This window comes from Peromyscus californicus, unplaced genomic scaffold, assembly GCF_007827085.1.
Source record: "Peromyscus californicus insignis strain IS unplaced genomic scaffold, ASM782708v3 Scaffold_4__1_contigs__length_199733344, whole genome shotgun sequence".
Taxonomy (NCBI): Eukaryota; Metazoa; Chordata; class Mammalia; order Rodentia; family Cricetidae; genus Peromyscus; species Peromyscus californicus.
In genome coordinates, this window is record NW_026294562.1 from 38,074,261 (window position 1) to 38,086,990 (window position 12,730).

General features: G+C 44.3%; 1 protein-coding gene across 3 annotated transcripts in view; it reads left to right on the forward strand.

Annotated features, from left to right (window-relative positions):
• Positions 1 to 11,917, forward strand: part of Pip5k1b (phosphatidylinositol-4-phosphate 5-kinase type 1 beta) — a 277,351-nt gene extending 265,434 nt beyond the window's left edge. For all 3 annotated transcript variants that reach the window (XM_052762416.1, XM_052762418.1, XM_052762417.1), the window contains exon 15: positions 11,152 to 11,917. In XM_052762416.1, the coding sequence (XP_052618376.1) occupies positions 11,152 to 11,154 (3 nt within the window). In that variant the 3' untranslated portion in view covers positions 11,155 to 11,917. The remainder of the gene's footprint in view (positions 1 to 11,151) is intronic.
• The last annotated feature ends 813 nt before the right edge of the window (positions 11,918 to 12,730 follow it).

Below are 12,730 nucleotides of genomic sequence, written 5' to 3' on the forward strand. Positions count from 1 at the left end.
TGTTTCTCAGGGATCACTGACCTCGGGTTGATCGCCCTCTTTGGACTTCAGTTTTCTCATCTAGTCAATGGGATATTGAATGTGCTCTAAGGCCTAAGACATTCTGACTCACACAAGCTGCCCAAGGATGGCTTTCCGGAGAAGCTACAGTTGTTCTCCAAACTCTGTGCTTTCATCCCTTCCTCTACCACTAAGCCTCACGTGAACATTAGGACAGTACATCTAGACCATTCGGCCCCGTTAACCTGTAGTTTGCGGGTATGTTTTCTTGCTGGAGATGTTTTTATTATTGTTATTTTGAATGCTGTCCTACATATGAAAAGACTCGGCTCATTGCCCGTCCTTCGGTGTTTTCATTTGCCTCTACATTACGGAAGAGTGATAAAGAAAACCCAGTCTGGCATGGGCAAGTCCTCTCTCCCTTCTTTTTGACCGAATTCAGAAGCTCTGGATCCCAGCCATTTTTATCCCAGCCATCTTTAATTGAATGTCCCTTGAGGCTTCTGTGATGACATTCTTTTTGGTGCTGTGGCCCAATGAAGTCTGATGTCTCGTGTGAGGTTTTCCCCTTGAAGATGCAATGTTTCTTTATTTGTAGTGATATCTCAATCCACTTTGTGTTTAACTGATCCACTAAGGACTTTTATTCATGTGAAACTTGCAGATTTAAACCACATTGATTTGTACACATCAGATAACATGAAATTTCCTTGTAGGGATCCACCCAAATTTGTGCCTGTGGGCTAAGGCAGCCTTGTGACTGTTCTCTGTAATTTGAACGGAAATTTAAAAGAATGGTTGACCTTTGAAGAGAGCTAACAGTTTCATCATCCATATTCAGGTGTTTAATTCAAGTCCCACCCAAGCTTCCTCCCACACTGCTTTCCAGAGGCCCTTCACCTTCTCCCAGTATAACGCGCCCCCCCCCCCCCCGAAAAACCTTCTGGTTCATTTGCAAATATTCAAATCAAGGGAGATGGCTTTTTAAGATGGCTTTATCCAGTGACCAAGGATGTTTCCTATTGAATGCTGAGCTGATGAGCCGCAGATTAGGGTATTGAAAAGAATACAACAGGCCTGAGTAGGCTGCATAGATGGAAAATGGTCACTTCTGCCGTCTTCCTAATGGGACGGTCCCAGCATTGTAAGGCCCCAATGCTATTGCTCAGATCCTACGGCAACCCTTCTCTGCCTGACGCAGAATGCAATCTGATGTTGCCGGAAAGAGGAACAACAGAAAGCCATTCCCACTGGAAAATGGAGTGGGAGAGAGAGTGCCCTTTTGTGGCTCCCTGGAAATGGGCTGGGAGTGAGAGACGAAGGGACCACATTTTTAATAACGGAAGTCTGAAGGATGATGCCACCCAGCAGCCCCTTCTCCTCTTCTGTTACCCGCTCCCTGAGTCATACCCTATTGCCCTTACACAGTTCACGTTAGCATCCTCTCAATAACACAGCCTTTCTCTGTGAAAGCGCTTCTGCAAAATGGCTGTTTGAAGTGCAAAAAAAGATGGGTGTAAGGAAAAGAAACAGTTAAGCCATTTTTTTAGCCCTACCGGTATTGGAGATTAGCGCAGTGACAGACAGCCCTTGGACAGCTTGATTATTCGGTGTTTGGGGTGGTTAATGGTACTCTTTGATCATAGGAAGAAGGGGGCAAAGAAAGTGAGAATGATTGAATTAACAGCTGCCACACCAGTGTGGATGAGGAAAGCCTGAGAAAATATGAAGACAAACACTCAACAAATTAGGTCACTGGGGTCTTAGAAAATTCACAGGAGGTTCTGGCAAAAGAAACTGCGTCTCTGAATTTGAATCCTTAGGCTTGGAGATGAATGACCCTGCACAGTGGCGGTTAGGTCTCTTTAATCATTCCTTGCTTAAACCAGTATGGGCTGCCCCAGGAGGTGTTGATTGGAAACAGTGACATTTCCACTGCCTCTCTGGATGGAGCTGGATTCCCAGCAACCCGAGGTACTGCTCACGTGCCCAGTGGGGTTTTGTGAGGGCAGAAAATGGAGAAAAGGCATACAGCTCCTCAGGTTTGGAAGCTCTGAAATGAAATGCTTTTCCCGTTTGTCACATGCTTGCACTGTGGGGAATTAAGATTTCAGAAAGAGTAAAATAGGGCCCTTAGCCCAAAGTGCTTGGCTCCTCAGTTATTTGACTAAATAATCTTTTTAAGACACATGAAAGAGCTGGGCGGGGGTGGCACATATGCAGACATGGTGGTGCACACCTTTGATTCCAGTGCTCAGAAGGCATAGGTGGGCAAGATCTCTGTGAGTTCGAGACCAGCCTGGTCTACATAGCAAGTTCCAGGTTAGCCAAAGCTTTGTCATGAGACCTGGACTCAAAAATAAAGCAAAGGATGTTCCTGCATGTGTGCTAGCACACTCACAGGTGACAACTGTTCCTGAAGTAGAATGATGTATGCGTCAGGTCTAAAGTGACCAGCCTGTCTGGATTAGGTACGCAATCACAGAATTTTTTTTTTTTAACAGCATCTAACTGCTGTGCAAAATTAGAATTGGAGCTGGAGCTACAGAGGAACACTTGATTTCCAGTTCAGTTAGGCTAAGTTCCAATGCCAGTTTGCAGGGCTGTGGTGAGGAGGTTTCTTTGAAACAGTCTGGCTGCAGTGGCCTTGGCTCTCACCTTCTTTGAAATTAGCTCTGCTCTTCAGTTCACCTGAGGCCACCCATGGGTGGCCCTGCTATTTTCCTTTCTTTGCCTCTCTCTTTGTCCCTGTCCCTCTGACCCCTACTGCTTCTCCTTTTGGGTCTCTTCCTGTCCCCTTCTCAGCCATGGGAAGCCAGTGTTTACTTGGCGCCTAAGATTCTCCAACTCTTGAGAATGAAATGTCTGAGAGGAAGCCGCTGCTACTGGTATGAACGTGATGTCTTCCAGGCCCAGAACTTGTCGGGATCAAATGTTAGAATTAGGCTGAGCTAAAATGTGTGAGCATTTCATTCATGTCATACCCTTGGGCCTGGTGAACTCAACGTCACTCATGTGGATTTCCTCCCTGGTCTCTGAGGTGTAAGAGGAGGATATTTAAGGACCATCCCTATAATAAAAAATAGGGGCTGGAGAGAAGGCTCAGCACTTAAGCTGGAAGTTTTCCTGTGTCCTGCCTTGTCCTGCAGCCACTCAGACCCAAGTAAACACACAGAGGCTTATATCAATAATTGCATGGCCATGGCCTATGGCTCAATTTTCTTGCTAGCTAGCTCTGATAACTAAACTCAGCCCATTTCTATTCATCTATGTGTCACCACATGTTCCGTGGCTTTACCTGTGTGCCATTACATGCTGCTCCCTAGATAGCGGGATGGAGTCTCCTCTGCCTCTGCCTTTCTTCTTCCTGTCTCTCTCCTGGATTTCCTGCCTACCTCTAAGCTGCCTTGCCATAGGCCAAACAACTTTATTTATCAACCAGTCAGAGCAACACATATTCACAGCATACAGAAAGATATCCCACAACACTTAAGAGCACTGGCTGCTCTTCTAAATGACCGAGGTTCAATTCCCAGTACCCACATGACTGTCTATAACTCCAGTTCTAGGGGATCTGGTGCCCTCTTCTGGCACCACACATGCGTGTCATGCCCAGATATACATGGAGGCAAATACATATACATATAAAATAGTAAAATATAAACAAAGCTGACTCTGTGTAGTAATGCACAAGGAAATGTCCAGAGGGGAACCTGAGGGCCTGGCCTTCCCTCATTGTATGTGCCTATATTAGTCTCCTGCTGTAAGGAATTACCACAAACTGGGTGGCTTAAACAACACAAATGTGTCATCTCCTAGAGGTCAGGGGTCTGAAAATTTCCCACAGTGCCTTGCTCCCAATGAAGGTACCAAGGACAGATGCCTACTTGTACTTGCTACCTCTGCTGACTTTCACATGTTTCCTGGCATTTTTTTTTTTCTGATTTTTCAAGACAGGGTTTCTTTGTGGAGCCCTGGCTGTCCTGGAACTTGATCTGTAGACCAGGCTGGCCTCGAACTCAGAGATCTGCCTGCCTCTGCCTCCCGAGTGCTGGGATTAAAGGTGCGCGCCATCACCACCCAGCATGCTTACTGGCATTCTTAAACCTGCACAGTGCCCTCCCTGCTCCTCAGCTCCAGGGTCACTCAGGCTTCCTTGTAACCCTGTGTGTCTTCTCTCTCTTAGTCACTGGATTAAAGTCTACTCTAATCCGGTGTGACCTTAACTACTTACATATGGGAAGACCCCGGGTAGGGTCAGTTTCTAAGGTCGCTAGTAGACAGGAAATGTCAGGGCCCTCCACTCAGCCCACTACACATACTGACACACAGATCCCCCTCCTGTCTCTCCTCTTCTCCTTGGCTAAGAGCCAGGAGGTTGGGTAGATGCTTCCAAGTTATTTTGAATTCCTTACCAAAAAAAAAAAAGTTTGGGATAAATGACTGTGAAAAAAAAAACAACTTTGTCTTAGGTGTGTAGTGTGTGTTTCAAACAAATCCCCTGAGGGTGGACTCAAGCATTGATGTTTTGGGAAGCTCCCTGCATCCAGGAAGCTTCTTTCCGGGGTCCTTTGGCTCTGTGCACCCTGTCATTCTCCAATGCCAGTGTAAAGGAGGGCTGTGTCACTCTTAAGGACCCCCTTCCTAAGACCTAATTAGAATCAAAGGCACGTTTCCTCTGATTCAGAAAGCAAACCCTATGAGTGACAGCCAGAAACCCACTGATTGATGTCCCTCCTTTCCGAAAACCCTCTGCTGCCACCTACTGGTAAAATGGGAGCTCTGCCCATGGCGGGTAGGGGTGACAGACAGGCTTTGTATAGAAGCCATTTGGAGAGTGAGTATGGGGCTCAATGTATAACTTCTGCACTGGACCTTATCCTTCCAGCACTGTGCATGTCAGCTCGGCAGGCAGCAGAGTCTTCAGGCATCAAAGACAACTCCTAGCACAGGCCCAGCATCTGCCACCTTTCAGGCTGGCCTGGAGGCTGTGGTTCAAACTGCCCAACAGATCGGAGAGGCTCATCTCCCTTCTCAGATCCAAGCATTCCCTCTCATCCATCAAGGCCAGTTCCCCTTGAGTGTCTTTGAAAGTCACCCCCTTGGCCATTTAGTTCAACACAGAAAATGCTGTTCCTGCAGTTCAGACTACAACAAAGTATCAGCCAACACCCAGTGCTGAAGGCTTTCCTTACTGTCTCTGAATGAAAGTTTGGTTTACAGGCTGCTGAAAAGACAGCAGGACTCACTCCAGTAACAAAAGTCCCCTGTAGAATTATCAGGATGTGTAGCCAGGTTTCTCTGGTCCTGCCCAGCCCCACAGTCCCGCAGCCGCTTATAAAATAATCACTCAGAGGCTTAATATTAATTGCAAATTATATGGCTTCTTACTAGCCAGGCTCTTATAACTTAACTCAACCCATAGCTATTAATCTATGTATCGCCACATGTTCTGTGGCTTTACCTGAGTCCCATTACATGTTGCTCCTAGGATGACAGTCTGGCGTCTCCCCCACTCCACCTTTCTCTTTCCTGTCTCTCTCCTTGGATTTCCTGTCTATCTCTAAGCTGCCTTACCATAGTCCAAAACAGCTTATTTATTAACCAATGGGAACAACATATGTTCACAGTGCACAGAAAGACATCCCCCAGCAAGGATGCGTAAATCCTTGATGCCCTCCATCATCTCCCTGCCCTTTGGAGACAAATTAATGAAGCAGCAATCTGTGGCAAAATATTGCTGCTGAACTAACAGTTTTGAAATGAGAGACTTCGATCTCAGTCTGTCTTCTGAGATGGGGAGGTGACGGCAGCTTCTCTGCCATCTACCTGCTGCAGGAACGGGGGTCTTTGATGGAGCACTGGAGGTTGGGGGGTGGGGGAGTCTGACAAGCTGCAAGGTTCGGCCTTCTACCAGATTAGACCCAAATGGTTGTCTTCATCCAGAGTGTGCAAATCCTTCAGGAACTGTTCCCACCTTCTACACCACTGCTTCCCAGATGACGTCTGCAGTCCCCGGTCCTCGGAAAAGAACAACTGAGCTTCTGGCTATGAGTCCTAACATTTACTCAAGTCTCAAGGGAGGAGATTTGGGCTCAGACCCATCAAAATTTTTGTGCTAATCAGTTTTTCTATCACTATGACAAAAATACTTGAAATAAATCATTTAAAAGAAGAAAGGTGGGACCAGCAAGATGACTTAGCAGGTAAAGGCACTTGCTGCCATGCCTTATCACTAATTTTCATCCCCTCATCCCACATGGAGGATGGAGAGAACCAATTCCAGGTTGTCCTCTGGCCTCCACACGTGTGCAATGGCATGCGTGCCTTGCGCACACATACACACTCACAAAGTCAATAATTTTTTCAAGGGAAACAGGTTTATTTGGGGGGTTGTTTTCAGCCCATAGCTGCTCGACTCTGTTGCATTGGGTCCGTGTGAGGCAAGACACCATGAAAATACATGTGGCAGGGAAAACCACTCACCTCAAGGCTCAGGATCCCCAGGTCCTTCCCCAGAGCGCATCCCCATGACTTTATCAACTCAAAAACACAGCTCTTACCTCAAAGAGGATAAAAGAGAGTTTACTCTAGAGTCAAATATGAGAGAACATGGCCCAAGAAACCCCAAATTCCATGTTCCAACATGGAAGCAGTTTCCTGAAGTTTCTAATAGTAACAGAAGAAAGAATGTTATAAATCAAGACACTTTTACAATACACTGGGGTAACACCAGAGAAGTGGGTCACAGCAAAGCAGAGAAGCCTCTCTATCTGCATCTGATGCTGTCTGGCGACATTCTTAGCTTTGAGGTTCGGTGGGAGTTAGTGGTCTGCTAATCCATCCCAACAGGTTTTCATCTGGTAAGATGCAGGATGTTAGTTTCAACATGGAGTAAGATGAGGAATGGCTATTTAGACTGAAGAGATTCCTAAGTGAGTTGTAGAAAGGTTCTGGACTTGCGTCCTTCCAACCTCTTCCCGAGTCTCTGCAATTCTAATCAGTTTTTGCAGGTACAGCTTCTCTCATTTACAACTTCCTCCCGCTAGACCTAAGGGTTGCACTGCTACCCAACAGAACCACCAGCTGGAACACGTAGGAGGCAGAGACAGGCAGATCTCTGTGAGCCGGAGGGTAGCCTGGTCTACATTGTGAGACCCTGTCTCAAAAATAAAAAATATATCCAAACCATAACAGGCCCCTCCAGCTGTGATGTTCTGCACATATGAGATTCCATTCCATCACCCTGCTGTGTCCTGATTTCTACAGCACTAATACATGTGTGTGTGTGAGTGTATGTGTGTGTGTGTGTGTGTGTGTGTGTGTGTGTGTGTGTGTGTGTGTGTACGTGTGTGTACTATGCCTAGAAAAATGGTGAGCCTTTGGGTTCCTGCTACTACTAAGACCCAACTCAAAGAGAAACTTCAAACTATACTTTATCCCCAGGTGATTATGCCTCTGTGAAATAATATCCAGTGAAGGAGGTATCAAGTAAAACAAAATAAAATATACCGAGCATAAATTTTTAACATAATTCCTTTATTGATTCTTTGGGAATTTTGCATCATGCACTCCAATTCTGCTCATCTCCCAATGCCCCCATATCTGTCCTTCATCCTTGCAGCATCCCCCCCAAAAGAAAATTTTTTTAAAAATTTTAAAACAAACCAAAAACAAACAAACAAACCAACTCTCTTCACTCCTTCATCTTTCCTGCCTCTCCAACATCTCTTCATTCGTCTTAGTGGCATTGGGAGCCTTGGTGTGTCACATGGTTCACCCTTTTGTCCAGTCAGCCTTACTTGCAAATGTTCGTTGCAATGAGTCATTGGTCTGGTTCAAGGCCTCTGGTTTCTAATGCATCACCATCATTGTACCCTCACCAAAACTGCTCTTGAATATCCAGGGGTCACCCCGAGTCATGGAGATTCTTTTTTTTTTTTCCTTTGGTTTTTCGAGACAGGGTTTCTCTGTGCAGTTTTGGTGCTTGTCCTCGATCTCACTCTGTAGACCAGGCTGGTCTTGAACTCACAGAGATCCACCTGGCTCTGCCTCCCGAGTGCCGGGATTAAAGGTGTGTGCCACCACCGCCTGGCAATGGAGATTCTTTTTATCCTATATTTGTATCTCCCCCCTAAATGATGACAAACTCACCAAATAACCAAAAACCACCCATTCCACCTCTTGGGAATGTGGGCATTGTGTTCTCTAAACTGCTTCCTGTTGTCTGGGGGCGATGGCATCTTTAGTAGGCCTTGAGAAAGTTGAGCTAATGGTCAAGTCCTGGGAAACTAGTTGTAACATTTTGTCCAGTCTTAGAACTGTTCCCATGCAGAGGGATCAGTATATATGTCACCTGTCCTGTAGTTTTTCTTGGTTTATTTCTTTATGTCTATAGCCAAGATTTTCAGGAGGTCTCCCCTGATCAAATATGATCTCTATTAACCTTGAAGAAATCCACAGCCTTTCATTTCCTTTAGAAACAAAAGCATAACCTCTCCCCCAACACAATACATTTTCTGAATTCCATTTTAAAGTTAAGACATCCCTAAAGCATCTAGGCTGGTTTAATTCAGCAGTTCCTTTTATAATCCAATGTCTCTCAGCAGCTGTCATTCACTCATCAAGACCCTGTCTAACTTAGGCTCACAAGAGGGAGAAATGACCAGGAGGTGGTGGCACATGCCCTTAATCCCAAAATTCCTTTGCATTTGGGAGGCAAAGACAGGCGGATCTCTGTGAGTTCAAGGCCAGCCGGGTCTACAAATCGAGTTCCAAGACAGCCAGAGCTGTTATATAGAGAAACTTTGTCTCAAAAAAACAAAAAAGAAAGAAAGGGAGGAAGGAAGGAAGGAAGGAAGGAAGGAAGGAAGGAAGGAAGGAAGGAAGGAAGGAAGAGATTAAGAAAAGAAAAGAAAAAAGAGGGAGAAATGAACTATAAAGCCAAACCGTGAGGGCTAGAGACGGAGCTCAGTGTTAGAGCACTTGTTTAGCATGCTTGAGGCCTTGGGTTCAATTCCCAGTACCAGAAAAAGAATAGAAGTAAGTTTATAAAATTAAAACTCACAATAGGGTCAGATTACGTGATGAATATTGATTATTTATTGCCAAATGAGTTTTCCCTCGGCCTACTTTTTTTCAAAAAAAAAAAGTTACATTTCAAACTCTTTATTTCACGTTGAGTTTGTGTTTTGTTTTGTTTTGTCTCTTTTGGAGGTATTAGATAGTACCATGTCTGTGATCCCAGCTCTAACCTCTCCAATTTGGGAGCACTGCATTGATGTTTATTTCTTTGTTTGTTTTGATTCTAAGACTCACACTCAGGGCCTCACAAATGTTAAGCACATACTTTTATCACAAAGCTACATCCTCAGCCCTAATTTTATTTCTTTATATATAAACATGTATCACATGTTGCTTCTACAACACTATGAGCTTGCAAAATGAAATAATGCAAGAGCTTATAGGAAGGAAAATATCACTTTCAAGTCTAAAAGCAAAGGTATAGGGAAGTAGTTTAAATAAAATAGTTCCTGCAGTGAGTGTGTAACAATGACAGAATAGTGTGTGTGTGTGTGTGTGTGTGTGTGTGTGTGTGTGTGTGTGTGATATTTGACATTTTATTTCACACACACAAAAAAGAGTTTATCTCTATCAGTTGTGATGGTACACACCTATAGTCCAAACTTCTTGACAGGCCGAGGCAGGAGGATCACTTGAGCCTGGGATTTCACTGCCAACCTGGTAACATAGTAAAACCCTCATCCCTAAAAAGGAAGGAGGGAGGAAGTTCAAGGGGAGAAGAAAAGTCAATCCCTCACAACTGCTCTGTGAGAAGGGTTAGTTATTTCTCTTCTCCCACCCAAGTACTAACCATGCCAGACTCTGCTTAGCTTCCAAGATCTGCTGTGGGATGGTCTGTATGTCAAGTGTGTTGCTGATTGGTCAATAAATAAATCACTGATTGGCCAGTGGCCAGGCAGGAAGTATAGGCAGGACAAGGAGGAGAATAAAGCTGGGAAGTAGAAGGCTGAGTCAGAGACACTGCCAGCCGCCACGATGACAAACAGCATGTGAAGATGCCGGTAAGCCACGAGCCACGTGGCAAGGTATAGATTTATAGAAATGGATTAATTTAAGCTGTAAGAAAAGTTAGCAAGAAGCCTGCCGCAGCCATACAGTTTGTAACCAATATAAGTCTCTGTGTTTGCTTGTTTGGGTCTGAGCGGCTGTGGGACTGGCAGGTGAGAGAGATTTGTCCTGACTGTGGGCCAGGCAGGAAAACTCTAGCTACAAAGATTAGTCAATCTCAGGTGGATTCAGAGTGGTATGGCCCTTGACTGTTATTCCTGTTCTATAGATGAAACAGGACATAAAGGCTGGGAAACATAGACAATGCTATATGGCTTAGATAATTAGAAAGTAGATTTGACCCAATGTATGTCTATACGGACTGAAACTATATTCCCCACATATACCATGATACATCTAACATGGCTGCCTCTGCTTCCTCTTACTTATTTTGTTTCATTATTTGCTTCGCTTTGCTTTCCGTCAGCGTTTTACGTAGCTCAGGCTGGCCTCAAACTCATTGTTTAGCTGAGGATGACCTGGAATTCTGGGTTGTCATCTTCCCATCTCCACATTCCAAGTGCTGGGATTGCAAGATTGCCATCCTTTCTACCTGGCCTGGCTCTGCTTTTAGTTAGCATTTTAGGTTAGACATCTGATGGCTTGTTTCATTGCTGGCCATGAGGATGTTGTTTGGAAAGGAGCATGGCATTTGTGAGTACAGGACTACATTCAAATTGTGCTGTCTGTCTTCAGGTCTCACATACCACACACACTCCCTGAGCCCTGTGCTCTGAGAAGGCAGAGTGGGTCTTAACATCACTTCATTCAAAGTCCCCAGCATCAGTGTTGTGATGTAACTGGGGCTTGATCTTGATGAACCTTGGGTAAGTAACATGTCACGGGCCCCCCAAAGAAGCATATGATAGTCTAAGAAAATCCCAAACCTAGTACATGCTTTTCTGGGTGCAAGTAACTGGGAGAAATAGCAACTTAAGGACCACTTGTAGGCAGGAGTTACAAACTGATGCTGAAAGTGAGTCTCACATCTGCTCTTTTTTTCTCCTATTTTTCCCCCAGTAATGAAAGTGGTAACCACCTAAGCACATGGATGGGGCCTCAACACAGCTATGGGAGAGAACTTTCCCCACTGCAGAATTCGCAGAGGTACTGGGCTGAGCCCCAGCACACACAGTAAGAATCAACTGGACCTTGAAGCTCGTGAGATGTCAGGGGCACCTTGGTCCATGGCTGATCAGCAGGTGGATGTGAAACCCCCACGCTGTTCTGTGGCTGCTGTTGCTTGCTGACTGTGAAGAACTGCATGAACTGTACTTAAGCTGCGTTTCTATACCGTTGCCAATCACCTCTCTGGATTGGGAAGTGCTATTTTCCTATAGGCTCTTGCATTGTTCCATTTTGCATGCATATGGTGATCACACATAAGCAACACATGGAATCTGCTTCTATATTTTTTAAAAATCTATCCATGCAAAAATGATAATTAAGATATAAATCCTCTCTCTTTGTTTAAAAAAATTCTAATCATAGCCCATGTCATCAAAAGGTTCTATCTGTTCCCTTTAAAGATCAGTATAATAGGTCTGCCTTTACTTTATAGAAAGATAGCTTCTATAAAGATTTTTTTCACTGTTTACTAGTGAAATGAGAAAAGCAAAGCTATTTATAAAAGGCCTTATGTCGTGTATATACATTGTCTTTGAAATATTTGTGATTTAGTTTATTGCTTGTAAAAGAGAAATTATATAATTTATTTAGTAAATACTACTGTAAACTATAGTTTTATTGAAAGAAATAAAATATTTTGTTCTCAACTGTAGTCATACATTGATTCCAATGATTTACAGTCTCTGTGTGTGTGTGTGTGTTTGTGTGTGTGTGTGTGGAATCCTAAGTAAACTGAAGCTCATGACAGGTAGAAATAAAATAATCAAATTCCTACTTCTAAGACAAGATCTACCTAATGGTAAATTCTGCTCAACTAATCCAATGGACATACCCAAATATGCTGGTGTATCAGTCAATGTGTTGTGCTATGGTAACCAACAACCCCAAAATTGCAATAGATTTAATCAGGACAGTTTTATTTTTCACTCATACTTGTGGGCCAGATACAGCTCACCTCTGAGGATTGTCTTCATCTGGGGACCTGGAGCAGCCCTGAGGCGTGCCACTGTTAAGACAACGGAAGGAGAAAACAGGAAGCATGTAGCATCTCTACTTGCAGGAAGTGCTTTTCCATTCATGTTCCTTTGGCTAAAGAAAGCGACAGTGATGTCCTAAGCCAAAGGGTTGGAAGGATGCTACTTCCCACATGGAAATGAAGCCAGCAGAGGGGACAGTGAACACTGTAAACAAGGAATTTACACCATCTGGTAACCAGGGCTACAGAAAGATGTTCCTGATGAGATGCTCAAAATAAAGTACTTAATGTTAAAGCAGGCTGTTGCTTGTAAACAAACAGCACAAAATTTCATAAATATAGTCTGTAACCAGCTTATGCTTATTTGCACATTCACACTTACTCAGCATAAGTAGAAATTGAACCAGCAAAGTTGATCCTGGGAATCCATCTTGGGTTAGATCTGCTCTAGGTTCACATGTTTTGTGCTGCTGAGGCAGAGTAGCCCAGGCTAGG